The sequence below is a fragment of the Uranotaenia lowii genome, chromosome 1 (genome assembly GCF_029784155.1).
Source record: "Uranotaenia lowii strain MFRU-FL chromosome 1, ASM2978415v1, whole genome shotgun sequence".
Taxonomy (NCBI): domain Eukaryota; kingdom Metazoa; phylum Arthropoda; class Insecta; order Diptera; family Culicidae; genus Uranotaenia; species Uranotaenia lowii.
The window spans coordinates 24,099,303-24,116,987 of NC_073691.1; the positions used below are offsets into that span (position 1 = coordinate 24,099,303).

A 17,685-nucleotide genomic window follows, 5' to 3' on the forward strand; every position below is an offset into this window, starting at 1 on the left:
CAAACAAGCAAACGGATGAAAAAAAATAATAAAGGTAGGTTTTGGAAAAATAACGTCGGACAGAAACCTCACTAACATTTTCCTTTCAAAAATAACATGATTACTCTCCCCTGCTAGGCTCAGATTAAAAAAACCCGCCGGATAATGACCGGATATGAACCCGCCGGATAATGCATGTGCATACTACGAGTATCAAGAAATGTTCACGGACAGAATTGTGGCCCGGCAATTTCCGCTGTAAACCCGAAAGAAAGAGGCGTCAAAGATCCTGAGGGAGGCATGGAGGCGGTGGCAGTTAGGAAAGTAGCGAGCGGGACAATGCCCGGTTGCGGTACCTACGAAAATATATGTAGTGCATTTCAATGTTAGTTATTATAAAAATCAGTTAAAATCATCAACTAATTTTATTTCTTCCTAGCGTCGTATTTCAATCACAATATTACACATAACATGCTACATAAAATGGTCCGCAAAATCGTTTAATGATACAAATCGAACATGAGTACATCCCAACTCATAAAATATCGTTTAAATTTAAAATTGCATCATATCGTACAAGCTTACAACACACATCTTATGAAATGTGACTTAAGTTGTCAATCGATGTTAAAATCTCTGAACATCGTATAAGACTGCAACACATCTCGCATAAAGGGTGACATAAATCGACATTCCATCGTCAGATTGCTTCGAGTCATACAAGAGTACAAAACATCTCGCATAAAGGGTGACTTAAATCGCCAATCCATCGACAGATTGCTTCAAGTCGTACAAAAGTTCGGCACACCTCGCATAAAGGGTGACTTAGATCGTCAATTCATCGTCAGATTGCTTCAAGTCGTACAAGATTTCAACACACCTCGCATTAAGGGTGACTTTAATCGACAATTTTTCATCATATCGCTTCAAGTCGTAAAAGGGTAAAACACACATCGCATAAAGTGTGGATGGAACTGTCAATCCTCCCATCATCGTAAATGCGCATGAATCGAATCCTTTAATGTAACGTACAAAACGACGCCAATGCGACATAAAGTACCAATGTATTTCCAACATCGTAAATGACATCACATATGATGTTGTCGATGTCGTAAACCAGAAAATAACGAAAACATGTACGTATATTGCCTCCACTTTTGGTAGGTATATGCTTTTTTCTAACGTCATGTACGATGATTTGTGTCGACATAGACGTACGTATATCTTTCGATATATCTACCAAATTGTTGGCTGGGTGGTTACAAAATTTTCCCTTCAGCTGCCCTAAAAAATTACAGCAATAATCTCAATTAATTTTATTACTGATCACATGATAATAAGTTTTATTTTGAAGTAAAATCATTTTAAAGATGAGATCATATAAAAGAAAGAAGGTACAATATGATCCATAAAAAATTGCGAAAATTTTTAGCAGTCGGTTTTGGGCTGTTTTTAATGACTTTTGGTGATTTTTTGTGTGTATTAGCTCTTACCTAACCTTCATCTGCCAATTGGCGTTAAAAACGCAGTTGTACAGTATAAGGTATATCGGCAAGATGTACACAGAGTGGCCAGTTTGCTTCTCGCCCAAAAATATTCCAAGCAAGTGGCGGCTGTAGGATGTCACCTAATGAAGCGGAATCCAGTGAGATCAATCTGGAGGCGCTGGCTAAGGAAGCGAATCTCTCGAATTCCATGCAACGATTGATCAAAGATCGTCATAATCAAAGGCAAGAGCAATGCGCCATTCAATAACAGAACGAATTAAAGGACTGTGACTTGGGCGCTCGAAGTAATTGCTGTCTACGTTCGAGAAGTAGCAACAGATCGTCGTGTTCTCAGACGAGGAACTTTTATCGATTGATCCGGTGTCCAACTCACGCGCGTATTTCATCCATGAAGGCTGAGGATGTTCCAAAGAATGTGAATTTCAAGTTTACTACCAAGCAACCCATCAGAGTCATGGTATTTCGAGCGGTTCCTTCGAATGGATTGAAGATGCACGGGGTCGCACACTTAGAGGAATGGCTCTAGGAGCGTAGGGCAGTCAATTCGCGATGTCAAGAGATCGGCGACGAAGGAAGCTCGTGTTGCGTTTCTGCGGGCTTGTATTTGAGACGGCATCGATGTCTATAGCTTGGCAAGTGAAACGATGGCTGCACATTTACTGCGATTCAAAGGCAGGCAGTTTATATCACACCAGTGTGCGAAGAGGTTGAATTGATTTTGTAGGAAATCAATATCGTCCTGGCCGTTGATGTTGTTTGGGCCGTCGAGAAGTGAGAGCACATCGTTGAAGTAGATCAAGAAGATAATCGGCCCTAAATGGCTTCCCTGGGGCACACCAGAAGAAGCAAAGAAACCCAGGCGTTCGAGCTTTCCCATGGCAATATCGTGGTTGACTTTGTCGAATGCCGCAGACAAACCGGTGTGTAAAGCGTCGGTTTGAGATTTCGCTCGAAGCTTGGAAAATAAGCCTAACAGGAGTCAGCAAAACAGGCATGAAACGTTTAATAAAAGTAGCAGGTATTCCGTCCGGACCCGTAGAGAAAAGATTTTTGAGCCTAGCTGCTGCTTTTGCGATGACTGCATCCTGTTGTTTATAGAGAAGCCCAGTGGCGCAATATTCCTGACTGCACTATCCAAGTGTTCAGAGGATTTCGAAGCTATATTATAGATAGACGAGAATTTTTCGTCAAAGAGATCACAAACTCCACGATCAGAGTTCGCCGTGTTGTCATCCAGAAACACAACACCGTATTGTCATCTTTTAACATGTTTCCAAAAAGATTTTGGTCTGGACTTGAGATCACGTTGAACTTGAGCTAGATAGTTTTGGTGACAATGTTTGCTGGATTTAGTCTACGATAAATGTCCTTAGTGTAGGAGGATCTTGATTTATTATAATTTCTAATGGCACATCTCTTTGCCGTCTTTAGTCGTCGTAGTTCAGTCGTGATCCAAGGAGTGCGTATATTCTTTCCAACAGTGTATTTTGGTACGTGACGATCGATAATGTGATTCAAGATGTGCGAGAAGGTTTAGGTCGCAACGTTGGGATCAGATAAGTCTAGCTCAGATTCCCAGTCGATGGAAACCAGGGTACGAGAAATCTGGTCAAAGTCGGCGTTTTTGAAGTCAAGATTCAAGGGTGCTAAATTTGCGACAGGAGCAAGTCTAGTGACATCGAGCGAAACCAATGGAGCAGGATGATAGTGTACCGCTTTAACGTACGGAGCAGGGGCCAAAAAAACGAACGGTACACGAGTCCCATCGCTAGCAAAGCAGAGAACCAACATACGATCGTTTTCGTTTGTCACGCTGTTAATCTGCCGCAAAGTTGCTCAATTGACTGTTTCTCAAACGCCAGTAAAAGAGCGCGACTGAGTAAAAGGGCAAAGGGGTCTCCGTTAGACCTGATACGTTGCGTTTCGGTGCTGAAAGCCTTGTACAAGTTGCTACATTTTCGAGGTTCGGAAAAAAGCGTGCCGAAGAACTAGTGCGCGTAACTTTAGTTGCAGGCTGGAGAACCCCGTCGCTAAAGTCGTACTCAGGGCCGGGACGACTGATGACGCAGGCGGGAATCACCGCGTCGATAGATTTAGGGGTCTCCGAAGTGCCTTAGTCGATGCGTCCTGGTCAAGAAGCCCATGAAGAAGCTGTAGTATGATCGTACTCGAAGGCAGGCAGCAGGTGATTCAGGTCAGAGGATGGCATGTCTGAGCAACTGGAAACTAAAATTTCTTCACGCAATGGGAAGATTCTCAAACAACGTTTGTACTTGCCTGAGGATGCAGGCTGGAGAACCTCATCACAACAATCGAACTCAGGGCCGGGACGACTTGTTCATCTATTACTCGATTTTTCTTAATTTTCTATGAGAGCCAAAAACTATCTCACGATGGATTGATCGGACTACACAATGGTATTTTTTGCAGAATTTTCGGTGCGCAGAAGATTATTTACAATTTAAAGATTATTTAAATTTTTCATGTTATAGGTAATTACTAAAAAAAATTATATATTTTATTTGCAAAGCTGATTAAACTTCGATGCGCTTTGATGAGCTATTTCATGATTTCAGTTGAAAAATAAAAGGGTCATGTAGCTTTTAAATTTGGTTTTATTTTCTATACAAAAAATTCTAATCAAATCTATCTAGAAAAAAAAATGAAATTTGAAAAAATACATGGCGTAAAATGAATCTGTGGTAGTCTGGGAATCTCCGGATAAAATTATTAACAATAGCTTCAGCTGAGACTTGTGTTTATTTGAAAATCTAACTATTTTAACTGACAATTCAAATTTGTATGTCTCAGTGATTGCTTTGATTTTTATCCCTTCAAGTTGGAATGCTAACTACCACAGAATCAAATTTTCAATTTTAAAGAAGACCCCCGGCGCAAGTTGTCAAATAATAAAAGTTAAAAAAAATCCTCATACCTGTGTTGAAAAAAATGAAAAGACTTTTGAATGCAAAGAATCAGCTTGTTTCTTCTACCCGTTTTGCAGGTAGCAGAAGTCCATTGATGCAATGATGAATTATTCCGTTTGTGTGATAGGTACATTTGATGAAATATTCGAGGTGTATCGTTTTCCACATTAATAAAGTATCGGAGCCAATTTCATTTTTTTGGGAACCGTTTTTGGTTAAGGAGAAAAATCCCTGATAAAAGTAGAAGAGCGTTTTTTAAATGTTAAAAATTATCTTGTTATCTTGAAACTTTTTAGAGTTCTTTAGAGAACATTAGAGCACTAGAGTTTTTTTTTTTATTAATTCTACAGTGGCTTAACCTTTAATACATAGCCGGCCTAGTGTTGACTATTCAAAAATTAATTGTTTTCACATATCTATGTTACATTCTATAAAGAAATCAGCGATACTTTTATACACATTCAAATTTTTTGTTTTTAATATTATTTGAAGATCAGGTGCAATTCGTTTTTCCATCAGGATTTTCCAAACAGGCCATCTCTTATCTCCATAATTAGGGCAGCTGAATTGGTAGTGATCCGGATTTCCATTGGTTGCTCCACAATCGCAGCTTGCGTTGTCTATGATACGGTTACGATGCAGGTGTGCTGGCAATCGGGAATGATTGCTTATTAGTTTCGATAGAATAACAATTTGTCTTCTGTTTAAATCTGTGTTTTGGAACCATGGTTGTAAACACATTTCCTTAAGTTCCAGAGTCCCATCGACACTGCCAAAGCTGCTTCGAACGTGATGATAAGCATTTCCGGTCTTTAGGTTTTATGGGCGTATATTCGTGTTGCCTAAGGAATGACTGATTTGAATGCCATTTGTGTTCCCATGTGCTCCATATGCTAGTTTTAACGTTCCGAATGGCATCTTGAGCTGGAATTCTACGATCGGCTGACGGTGGGGTGCTATTACGTGCGATGTTAGCACATTTATCGGCTTCTTCATTGCCAGGTATTCCAGCATGTCCTGGTACCCAAGTGAATATAAGATTTCGCTCGCGTGCATGGTTTTCTAAGGACATGGATGTCGGGATGCTCCTTATAGAGTGCGTCCAAGCAGCTTGCTGAGTCGGTAAGGATGAGCGTGGGTTCATTTCTGTTCGATTCTTGGGCAGCAACGTTTAGTGCATACGCCTCTGCTGAAAAAATACTGCAATCACTTGGCAAATTGTGACTGATTTTCCTGGGTTGTAGATAAACTCCAACACCAGTGCTGTTGTTATCTTTAGAACCGTCGGTGTATATGTGTTGAAATGTGGAATATTTACTAGCTATGAACTCGTTGAACTTCGGGAGTACGATTCTTTGGCTACTTCCTGCTTTAATGCTTCTTTTAAATGTGATATCAATTTTCGGAAGGTCATGATTCCACGTACGATCTGTAAGCCTTGAAAGTGGGTAGACGCTGGGTACTGGTGTGTTGGTGGTTGATTGAAAGACGTTTTTTGATCGCTCAACTGTCAACGTACTTTGATCAATGTTTTTTTCCACCAGTCGAATGCCTAATTGCGCTAGTCGTTGCACAAGCAATAGTCGAAATGGAAGACAACCAGACTCAGCTAAAAGGGATTCAACTGGGCTTGAACGAAAAGCTCCGGATGATTGTCTGACAACTTCGTTGTAAGTAGGTGTGAGCATCTCATCCATCAAATCAATGTTGCAGCTGGTCAGGCCAACACCATAAAGTAACTTGGAAGTGATCAAAGAGTTTCCGACCTGAAGCAGGGTTTTACGGTGACCTCTTCTGAGTTGGTATCCGAGGATTTTTAGGATTCTGACACGATTTTCGCAGCTCTGTTTAACTTGTCGGAAATGTTGGCGGAAGTTCATTTTACAATCCAAGAGTACACCTAGTACTCTCATGGTTCTGACTTGAGGTATGGGTTCTCTGTTAAGCTTGATCGGTCTGCCTCGCTTTCTGTGCTTTATTCTGCATATGTGCATTAGTTTGGACTTCGGAGCCGACAACGTGAAACCTACTGATGTTGTCCATTTGACAACGGCATTTGCAGCTGCTCTCAGTTCTTGGCGCAATTTTACTCTATCCGTACCTTTGGAGATCAGGAGAACATCGTCGGCGTATAGGAGAGTTTCTACGTTACTTGGTATAACATCAAACAAAGGTTGCATGGCTACTAAGAAAAGCGTTACTGACAAAGTAGATCCCTGAGGAACTCCGTTTTCAGCAGGTCGTAGAGTTGATAGCGATTCGTTTGCAGATACCTTGAACGTTCTGTGCTCGAGGTAGCTGCATAACATATTCAGCATACGACCTCTTATTTTCCATCCTCTCAATGTGCGCAGAATATGAGTCCTGTTGGTGGTATCGAACGCCTTCGAAATGTCCAGAGATACCAACTCTATGTGCTCCGAATCGTTTATGTTTGTTAGGGTTTCTAGATGGGCAAAATGAGTATCCACTCCATGACCAGCACGGAAAGCGTGTTGACGGTGATCTAATCTACCGGTGGCTTCGAGCTCGGTAACTAGACGACGATTTAACATACGTTCGAATACTTTACCCATGCAGCTAAGGAGAGTTATGGGTCTGTATCCATCTGGATGACTTCGATTTCCATCTGGTTTGGGGATAGGGATTACAATATCGTGTCTCCAGGATGGTGGAAATTGTCCCGATGTCCAAATACGGTTGTAGAGATCCAAGAGAGCACGCTTGGAAGATCCAGGCAGTTTTTTTTAGCATAGGGTATCCGATATTGTCATGGCCAGTAGAATTACCTCCGCGTCGTTCAAGTGTCCAATCTAATTCAAGCAGCGAAAAAGCTGAATTGTATTTTTCCTCGAGGTACGGTCGGTCGGTTGTGAATGCAGATCTGGTTGAGTTTTGAAGCCGTTTTGGGTACTTGGAATCCGAAAAGCGTTTTTCATACTCATCTGCCAGTACATTGCAGACTGTAGACCCGTCGCTAGTAGCTCCAGTTGGTAGATGAAAGATGATGTTGTAAGAGTGACGTTTACCTCGTAAGCGATTTATACGATTCCATATTACTGCGGATGAACTTTCAGGATTAATTGTATCTATAAATTCCTCCCACGATTTTTGCTTTGCTTCGCGAATCATTTTCCGGCATATCGATCTTGCCTCGTGGAATTGGGCTAGTCCACCTGGTTTCCTCAAATCGTTTTCTCCAAGTCGTCGAAGTGATCGAAGCGTTTTTCGTCGTTCTTTTATAGCAGCTTTAACCTCTGGGGAATTTCGTATTGAAAAATCGAAAACGCTCACTGAAGAAGATAGTAAGTTACTATCAAAATACCGGTATCTGAACTTTTTATATACCGTGGTTGAATTAAAGGGAATCTTTCGATTGCTTTGATTCGTTAGAATTATTCGACCAAGTAGGCTACAACACATTGTATCATATGTAGGACTTGAAAGGACTAACATTATGTTTCGGAAAACCAAATTTCGAGAACAATTAAAAACTGCACACAAAAGTAAGAACCAAAACAGTGATTTTGCAATTAAAAAAAATGTGGCTAATATTTCATAAAAATTTGAACATTGTTCAGCGACCTTACTAAAGCTTATTAAAGAGCTGAAATTTGGCTAGGAGTCTTGTTAGACCTTGGAAAAGTTAAAGCGCCCAAGAATCTGATAAACATGATTTTAATAAATTTTATTCCATTTGTTAGTTGGGCTGTTAGTTAAGAAAAAAATCAAAAGCTATCAGATCATAATTTGCAAAGCCATTTTCTGTAGAAAAAATGTCTTATCGTGTGAAAATCTAATTTTTAAATAATTTGTACTTTTGATTGAATTTTCCAAAAAAATATATATATTTTTGTATAAATTTGATTTTTTTAATTTACCTTTTCCTAACTGCGAGCTATAATTTTTTATCCAAAAAGCGTCTTAGCTCTCTCTTGAGATGCTGGGCATTTTCTTCCAAAATTTTAGTTTCTGATTTTTGAGCCCTCTGATAGAATCTAATTTTAATTCTTCTTATTTTATTCGTATTAATAAAATTATCTTATCAATTATTAAAACATTCAGAATCCTTAATTATTTATTAGGTGAGCGCTGTTCTTTTTTTCATTGGTGAAACTGCGTACAGATAACAGCAACAGCGTGTCTCTTATCAGCTAGCGAAGAAAAATTGGAAGAAAAACAACTGAAGCGAGGAAACCGAAAAAAAACAGCAATACCTAAGCGAAAATGCTACTCACCTCTTATACTATGTCTGTTCAATCAACTCTAGTCGAAACGGGTCGAATCAAGTAGAAATGGATTGACAGTTGATCACCTGTCTCTTTCCAATTGACTTCGACCGATTTCTACCAAGTCGAAACTAATCCTGCTGCCGAGCTGGATTGGTTTCGACTAGTTTCAACTTGCTCCATTGAACATCGACCTGACTAGTTTCGACCAAAACATTGGCTCGTTGAACGTCTATCAGTTAACAGAAACCAGTTGAAACCGATTTTTACTAACGATTGAACGAAGCTACTGTATTTGTTTTCTCCACTCGTGGAGTGTTCCACCGTACCCGATAAAAACAAACACAAATCGTCGCCAGTGTATTGCTATCTCACTCACTCACACGCTCTCTCGCAACACTGGCAAAATTATCGGTGGGCCACCGTCCGTAAGCAGAACTCCGACAGGTCAAAACCAGTGCAACACCGTCCGAATAAACAAACAGTTTGACAGCACCTAGTGGTGCACCAGTGCAACACTAGTGCAACACTCGGCATAAACAAATACGGTATTAGATAATCAACCAAAACGGCCGTGGTGTGGGCTTTTCGGTTCTGCTGATTTGGCGATTTTTCCCAAGTCCTCCGGATGACGGACGGATTTGAATTCTTGATTACTTCACAGAGTTGTGATCGTTTCGAATTTCATTAATTCCACATATTAAATAAATTTTATTTAAACCCTCAAACGACTTTTCAATTTTCAACTTTACCGTTGTTAAGATCTCTCCAATGGTTTCATAACCCACAAACCCCGTTTCTAGAAAAAATAATCACACTTCTCCGACAACTGCAGGAAATCACACTGTTTTCACCAAATGCCCCTTTTCTCATCGAAGCACTTAACGATAAATTTATTATCACTCTAGAGGCTGCAAAAATCAAGTAGTAATATGCGAGAAGCAGTAGCACCAGGAAACGGGGAACGCAATTCGACGTGACGATCCGCGACCACGGAGCAGAAAGTTATGAGTGCGAGGTTCCGCGATGATTCTGCACTTGTTTCGCCTTTTTGCGTCTTTTTGGCCGTTCCGATTCGATCACATCATCCCACGTGCGCCAGAACGAGACGCAAGACGAACACCCATCAGCAACTGCTCGACGGAATGTCAACAAACCATCAAAACAAACCGTCAGCTGTTCCGGGGAATTCGAGCAAAAATCAGGTTGTACTAAAATGGGTACTAAAATCGATCAAACTTTGAAAGAGTCGTTATCCGGACTAAATATAATGATCTTAAAAATAATTGATATTTGAAATTTTTGGTTCAGCATGAATACAAATTTCCAATTTCCTGATTCAGAATAGAATATACGATACAGAATTAAGTATTCTAAATCAATGATGCAAAATTTGACATTTAGATTTAGTTTAGAACACAAAGTTTAATAAACTCCTAAATTCAGAGAGCAGATTTAGACATTTGAAACACTGACTCAAAAATTTGCGTTATCTTATGTTGAAGGAATCAAAGCAAATTAGTAAAAAAGAAATCAGCATTCAGTTTTTGGAATTAAAAAAAACACAAATCAGAAATAAGAAATAAAAAATCTTAAAATCAGGACAAACGGCATCGAAAATCAGAAATATGGAAATGAGAAAACGGAAATCAGCAAGCAGAAAATACAAAGGAATAATAATGAAAACAAAAAATCATAAATCAGCAATAAGAGACAGCAAAAATGTCAAAAATGTCAAAAATGACTAAAAATGACAAAAAATGACCAAAATGACTAAAAATGACAAAAATGACAAAAATGACAGAAATGACTAAAATTACAAAAATTACAAAAATGGCAAAATTACAAAAATTACAAAAATAACAAAAATCACAAAAATGACAAAAATCACCAAAATGACAAAAATGATAAAAATGACAACAAATCAGAAATCTCCAATGAGAAATCAGAAACCAGAAATCAGAAATGTCTTTAGTCTAAGATTGATTGAAATGGAAGTCAAATTTTAGTTCTTTGAATCCAGATATTTTTGAGAAAATTAAAATTATGGGAACGTTGCCGAAGAATGAAGTTTTAGAGGTAATTAAGAAATCAGAATTCCGCTCAAAGGTTAAAATTTACATTCGGATTTGCTAATAAAATCCAAAAATCCGAGAATTTTTATTTAAAAACTGGAAAGCCTGCTGCTGTTAGTCACCCAATCACCCGATTCACACTTTTATTACGCATTCACTAATAAATTTACCGCTACACTCGACAACTTACTAAGTTAACGTTCACTATGCCGAGAAAATTGTAAATTTACCGGTAATTGCCTCAGAAACATTTGGGCGTAAGTGCAAGTTGAACGAATCAAAGGACGAAAGAAAAGAGACGAATGAAACAAATTTCCCCTCCAAACGACGAATGTGTTCAGACGTATGAACGATTTATGTTTGAATATGTCGTATGATCCTATATGATTAAAAAATAGCTCTAAAAATTGCAAAAAATTAAATTCATAATGTGGAATATCTGACACAATTAGTTTCCATGAATATTGCGTATTTTTTGAAGGGTTATCGGCGAAGGAATGAAAATAGGATTTGAAAAACACTCTTCAAATTTCAGAACCGTTTTTCTCGGTTCGGTGTTTCTGTTTCATTCGACGTAATGAAAGCTCACGCGAGATTTAATAAAAAAGAAGCTAATATTTTTGTCATTTTTGTCTTTACGTCGTTTCTGTTATTTTTGTCATTTTCAATATTTTTGTTATTTTGACAGTTTTGCCTGTTATTTTTGTCACGTTTGTCGACTTTGTAACTTTTTTTAAATTTATATTTTTTTCCATTTTGTCATTTTTTGCTATATGGCATTTCATTTTATTTCATTTCTGTTATTTTTGACATTTTCAATATTTTTGTGATTTTTGATGTTTTAACAGTTTTGCCTGTCAATTTTGTCATTTTTGTCACGTTTGTCGATTTGATTTTTTTCAAATTTCTTCTATTTTTTGCCTTTTTATATTTTGTCTTTTTTTGGCATACATATTTTGTTTTTTTTTTTTCTCATTTTCTCATTATGTCATTTCTTCATTTTCTTTCATTTTCGACCTTTTCGTCATTTTTATCATTTTTTTTTGCATTTTCTGACATCTTTGTTATTTTTGTCAGTTTTCTCATTTTTGTCTTTGTATCATTTTTCCATGAATGAGATCATTTTTTATTTTTGTAATTTTTATGTTTTTTTCAAATTCTAATCATTTAAATTTTTTCAGTGCAACAGTCAAATTACTGCACCTTTTCCATCATCCTACAAACCTTGAACAACCCACACACACACACACTTGATCACGCCCGCCGGGAAAGCAATCCAGAACGTAGGTCTGTTCTCAGTTCAACCATCATGCCACCAACGAAGCCGATCCTATACGAGGTGTTTCTTCCTGCTCTCTCCACCGGTCTTAAGGGGATAAATTATGCCAGTTTCGCACCGCACACTCGACTCGGCATGGCTCGCCGCGCATGAGACAGTTTTCCAAAGGACGTAGAACGCTTTTGTTTTGCAGCGTAAATATACGTATGGATCATTTAAATATGAGTTTCACTTAAAGATAAAACCATTTAAACCAATCTTATCTGTAATTCCTCATGAGAAAATTTGTGTTGACGATTAAGCCTTTTTGAGAATGCGCTCCCCCATCGACGTCCTGCAACCGGACAGCTCAGCCCGCACCCAAAACAGCAGCGAGGGTGTGAGTAGTCAAGAAGACTTGACTTGACTTCTCGCTTCTCGGGAGACCCGCTTACTTGAAGGCGGCCCTGACTGCCCTCCATAGATAGTCTTTCCCTCTCATTCACGTTCGAAGCTCGGTTCGGGATTGTCCGGTTTTCTGTTTTTTGTGTTGTGCAGTGCAGCAGCAGGCTAGTGCGGAAATCTTCACGCGTTCTATAATCCGGTGCTCCCCTAGTAGGTTCTTGTGGCCACCGGAAAGGAAGTCAAAGCGGTGTTTACCGACAGGTTGAATTTCGGGAACCGGAAGTTCGCGCGTTCGCGAGTTGTTTGCGGACAGATTGACGTCGCTGTAGAGATCCGACTACAGGCGAATTGCGTTCCTCGGAAAAGACGTGTTATGTACAACGGGTTAGGTGCAAGATATCGTTCTTTTGCACACGGTCTCCCGGATTGAAACGGTTCAAAGGGGATTTTTCGTCGTCTTGGGTGGATTGCACAGGTGCAACCGGAAACGGGTTGCTGCGTTACGAGAAAAAGAATAACCCCTCAAAAAAGGGAAGAAAAAGTACCCAGGCCAAGTGACCAGTCAGGGGTAAGAAAATTATAGGAAGAAAAAAGTGTGGCCGTGAAATTTTCCCCTCGAAGTGGAAAACAGTGTGTGCGTGTTATTATTTTCCTTTTTTGTGAGTGCTATCCCTATAAATCCTAGTGAAATCCTTAAGCAGCAGCAATAGTCATCATCATTCGCATCGAGAAGTCAGCAGCGCCACATTCTAGAAGATTTCCTTCCTGAAATGTAAGTTTCTTCCCGTTTTCGTCTTGTTATTGTCTTGGTAGGATTTTTCTCTCCACTCCGCTGTGCTTTTTTGGATTTGTTGTTGTCGTCGTACCCCGTCCCCGTCCGTCATTGAACCGCATATGTGCCATGCCCGCGCTGCTCCGAGGTATTCAAGTTGTCGGGTTATAGTTTTTGCTCCTTTGAAACCAAACGGCATCTCTCTACTTCTGCTATAATAATAATAGTAGGCGCATACAAACTCACAGAACCGACTACGTAAATACCGAATGATGGGGCAAGATTAGTCTGTGGGGCAAGTATGATACCCAAGTCCCAACCAAGACACCATGGAGGCGGGCGGGCATCGAAAAGGCAACAACACAACACAGCAACAACAATAAAAGTCAACCCGTAACAGAACCGATTCAGTCAGTCAGTCCTCTCCACTAGTGTGGTGTGCCTTTTCTTGAATGTATCGTTTTAATTTTATTTTTCCATTTGTCTGCCGTTGCTCTTTCTTCGGTTTCATTTCGACTGTGTGCTAGCGATAGTTGACTAACCCGTTCTGGTGCTTCTCGACTGTCCAGAATAGGGCTACCCGGGTTAATTTGTGTTCGTGAGTTGTCGATCTAGGTTTGGAGCTGTCAGACTCGAGCTAGTCTTTTGCTGATTCTGAAAAAGCAGCGCATTTTCCTCGATTTGTTGATCTCAAGGAAAAACGCCAACCTTTTTGAAGTTCCGGATATGCCATAAAGCAACCTCAAGTGATAGATACAACACTGTTGACTCTGAATAAGTTTGGTTCTCAAAAACCAGGCTACATCGATATTAGTACTTTGAATGAATACCACATCGACTTGATTAATAAAAATGCTTCAAGCAATACCTTCATCGGTTTAAGCTTATCATCTTGCCATATTGCCCGGAATGCGTAGATACAGAGGAACCGGCAGAACATGCTATCTTTTCTGCCTCCCGTTCGTGTCAAGACGTCAACAACTTCTAAATTGGCATGCTGAAGTCGACGACATCTCGCAAATCATGCACGATCTAATACGAATCAAGAAAGAGGATGAACGGAGAGAAAGGAGATAGTCTACCAAACTTGAATAGCTAAAGGAAGGTCTTGGGTCTCGTATGACACCACAATTCCAAAGCAACGCGATCTTAGGGCCTAATCTGGACTCATACGTGTGGTGAGGCTTACAAGGTCTCACGTACTCAGCTTCGATCTTTGCTACAGCAAGAGGAAGCGGAGAAACCATTTGGGATGGTCGTGACAAGGTTCTGGCTTGGTAGTTTCTCATACGGTTATACCTTGGCTGTTCAAAATCCTACGGGAGTGGATACTGTGACGGATGCGAGTTACCTTGAAAACGTTACCTAATCGGCACACGTCTCAAGGTCTTCTGAACCAGACTGAAGTTGACGAAATAGGAAAACGAAGAGAAAGAATTAATTAGAAAGGTGCTTTAGATTATGATCTATAAGTGCAAGGGCAAGAGCACAGCCTAACCACTGATGTAGTATCATAGGGTAAAATCAAAAGGCACATCAGAATTTCTTGAACAGGAAACTGCAAATTTAGAGTCAAGTACGTAGTTAGCTTGGTAGAGCAAACTCCCGCTTAAAGCCATTTCGTGAAAAAATGCAACAGACCCAAATCATCGACAGCGGATTCGATGTTTTTCGACAGGTTACGTACTCGGATTTTATTTTAGCCAACTCAGTATTTTTTGTTACATACAAATTGGTATGTAATGTTTCAAAAGAATGGTTTTTATGAAATTCAAATAAATTCAATTTGTTCAACAATTTTACAATCGTATGTGTGGGAAAACATACTGTCTGAATGTTTACACATTTCTGTACGTGATAACATCATAAAAACATTTGGTTTGTGATCACATTTCACAATGCACGATCTTACTCCGGGAGAAGCGAAAAAGTATCGTGCTCAAGTGGTGTACTGTGAGTGGAATCTCATTGAGAAAATTGGCCAAAGAAGAGGATGTGAGCGTGGGAACGGTACGGACAGCTATTAAAAAATATGGTGAACATTGTACATTTGAATATGATCCGGAGAGTGGTCGAAAATCTGGTCCTGTAAGTCCTGTTCTCGACAAAAAGGTCAGGGATGCCAACAAACAGAAACCATCGGCTTTCGTTTGGCATGTGGCGAGACGTACCGGAAGCAGAAAAAACCTAAAAGAAATCCAAATCCAGACGCTTCTGTCCAACCAAGAGACCGGAAACTATATGATTACATATTTTGCAAAAGTTCTAGGTGCATTATCATGGACGATGAAACGTATGTGAAATTGGATTATTAAACCCTCCCTGGGCCACAATACTTTACTGTACGCAAAGACAAGGATAGCCTCGAAACGGAGAAGGCCATTTTCAACGAAAAATTTGGCAAGAAGGTGATGGTGTGGCAGGCAATTTGCAAGTGCGGCAAAATATCTAGCCCGTACTTCACATCGGAAACAATGAACACTCAGAACTAAATCAAGAAATGCTTCCAGAAGCGTTTATTGCGGATGATCAAGCAGCATATTTCGACCCGATTTCGCATCATGTCATTACGCCAAAGACACACTAGGGTGGTGCAAAAGCCAAAACGCTAAATTTCCCAGAGCCATGGCCAATCGAGACTTTTTGGGCTTTGACCAAAGCAAAACTACGAAAATATGTACATTAAACCAGCTGATGGCATCGGGAAATTTAAAAAGGATTGGCCAAAAGTGCTGAAAATGTTAGGTAATGCAACTGTGCAGAAGCTTATGAGTCATGTTCGAGGAAAAGTGCGAAATATGACTTATGCTTAAAGATTTTCATCAAATAAGAGTACAGTGTTGGGTAGGACACAAATAATGAAACACTTTTTGACAAAAAAATCTGTAACCAGTGTTACGAAATTGCGTCCGAACAAACCTAGATTATCTCGTCTACACCCTGTCTCGAAACGTAGAGATCGAGGGCGTGATCACTGAGATGAGCCTAGAGGCGGAGTATGTTAAATCCAACGGCGTTGGTAAGTTTAGGAGCCTTGATTCGACTTCGGTCGACATCTTGGATTGTCGCCAACTCCAAACTGCCAAACTGAAGACATTTGAAAAATTTATGGAATTGCGTTAAATCACATAGCGCCTCGAAGGTCTCAACAAAACGGTCTTGTTGAAAGTTATTTACTGAATAGACTTCCCAACTATCGAGAAATTTGAAAACCACACCAACATCAGCTGATCATCGAAATCATGACCGCATTACGGCACGGCAAAGAAGTAGACTTTTCGCTCGTCGCCAGATGTGGTAATTCCGGAAAATCAGACAGACAGATAAAAACGTCTTCACAGTAAAACGTACAATCTAAGAATATATTTTCCATCAGTAAGCTTACTGCAATTAATCAAAATTGTTGACCATGCTGACTAGGTACTAGGTAATCACAAATTATCACCATATGATCTATTGGGGATCATTCAAATATCACGTAACGCAAATTGTCCCTAATGCTGATTTTCCCGTGGAACGTTCAACAGTATGCGAAAGTTTTCTTGAAGAACTTGTCAATCGCTATAAGTAGAAATGCGAAAAGCAAAGGCGTTATCTCGTTTATAAACAATTTTTTGAGCGATAATTCTTTGCCTTCTATTTTTAACCGATTTATAGTGTGTTTTGTAATCTGACTTGCAACAAAGTGGCAACCTCCAAACGACAAGGCACGTTATTATAAATATTGATATGGTGCTACGAAACGAATGTTTTTAATCTCAGTTTTTTTTTAGCTTGTATGTTGAAACCGACAATGATTCGACTCCAAATAAAATAATCTTACGCATAGGAAAGCCAGATGTATTCCTCTAACATCGAGTTCGATGGATTGTTAAGCGATGCCAGACTTGCAAATTTCCTCTTATATAGTTGAACCCTATCAAATCGCGTACACGTTGTCAGTTTTCACTATCTTTGGAACTAGATAAAGAATCGCCAGTAACGAGCTCAGTCGCCTCACCTATTCGAATGAGGTGCAACCCCATACCTTTGTATCACTCTCCTGTGTCTTCAGCAAAAAAGCACCACTACCATTACCTTCTAAAAGAACGAATGAATCCAAAAAAAATAAAAAGTAAAAAACAAACCATCATCACCAAAAAAAAACATTATCCACCAAAGTCCGTCACGGCACTTAGCTACTGCTCCAAGTGGTTTGTCTCTCGGAAAACCGCCGCTTATACCTTGATACGTACCCACATACATCGGATCATTCTGATGATGGTAGGTTGCTTGATTGAAGCCCGCTCGGAGCGATTCCTTCCTGTTCGGATCTCTCGAAACCCCACCGGCTCGTACAGCACCTTGTCTTGTCAGCATCGCAGAGTCATCAACCAGCTTAGCTAAACATGTACCTATGTTGTAGTTTGTAGTCGCCGTCCGCCCGACCGAAGTCAGAAGGATTGAATTTCTTCCTTGGAGTTCTCTCGGTTGCTTTTTTTTTCGTTTTCGTTTGGTTTGGTTTGGTTTTCTCCATGTTGCTCCTTTTGCTG

General features: G+C 39.7%; 2 protein-coding genes across 4 annotated transcripts in view; one reads left to right on the top strand and one right to left on the bottom strand.

Moving 5' to 3' along the window:
* Positions 1-9,655, bottom strand: part of LOC129738664 (mitochondrial coenzyme A transporter SLC25A42) — a 35,286-nt gene extending 25,631 nt beyond the window's left edge. The window contains exon 1 of one of the 3 annotated variants that reach the window (XM_055729917.1): positions 9,396-9,655. The gene's annotated coding sequence lies outside the window, so the exon portion shown is untranslated. Of the gene's footprint in view, positions 1-8,652; positions 8,913-9,395 lie in introns of those variants that run through there. The other 2 variants (XM_055729918.1, XM_055729916.1) reach the window with 2 other exon arrangements.
* Positions 1-12,116, top strand: part of LOC129758529 (uncharacterized) — a 27,995-nt gene extending 15,879 nt beyond the window's left edge. The window contains exon 3 of the mRNA XM_055756051.1: positions 11,900-12,116. Within this exon, the coding sequence (XP_055612026.1) occupies positions 11,900-11,947 (48 nt within the window). The 3' untranslated portion in view covers positions 11,948-12,116. The remainder of the gene's footprint in view (positions 1-11,899) is intronic.
* Positions 12,117-17,685: the final 5,569 nt, after the last annotated feature.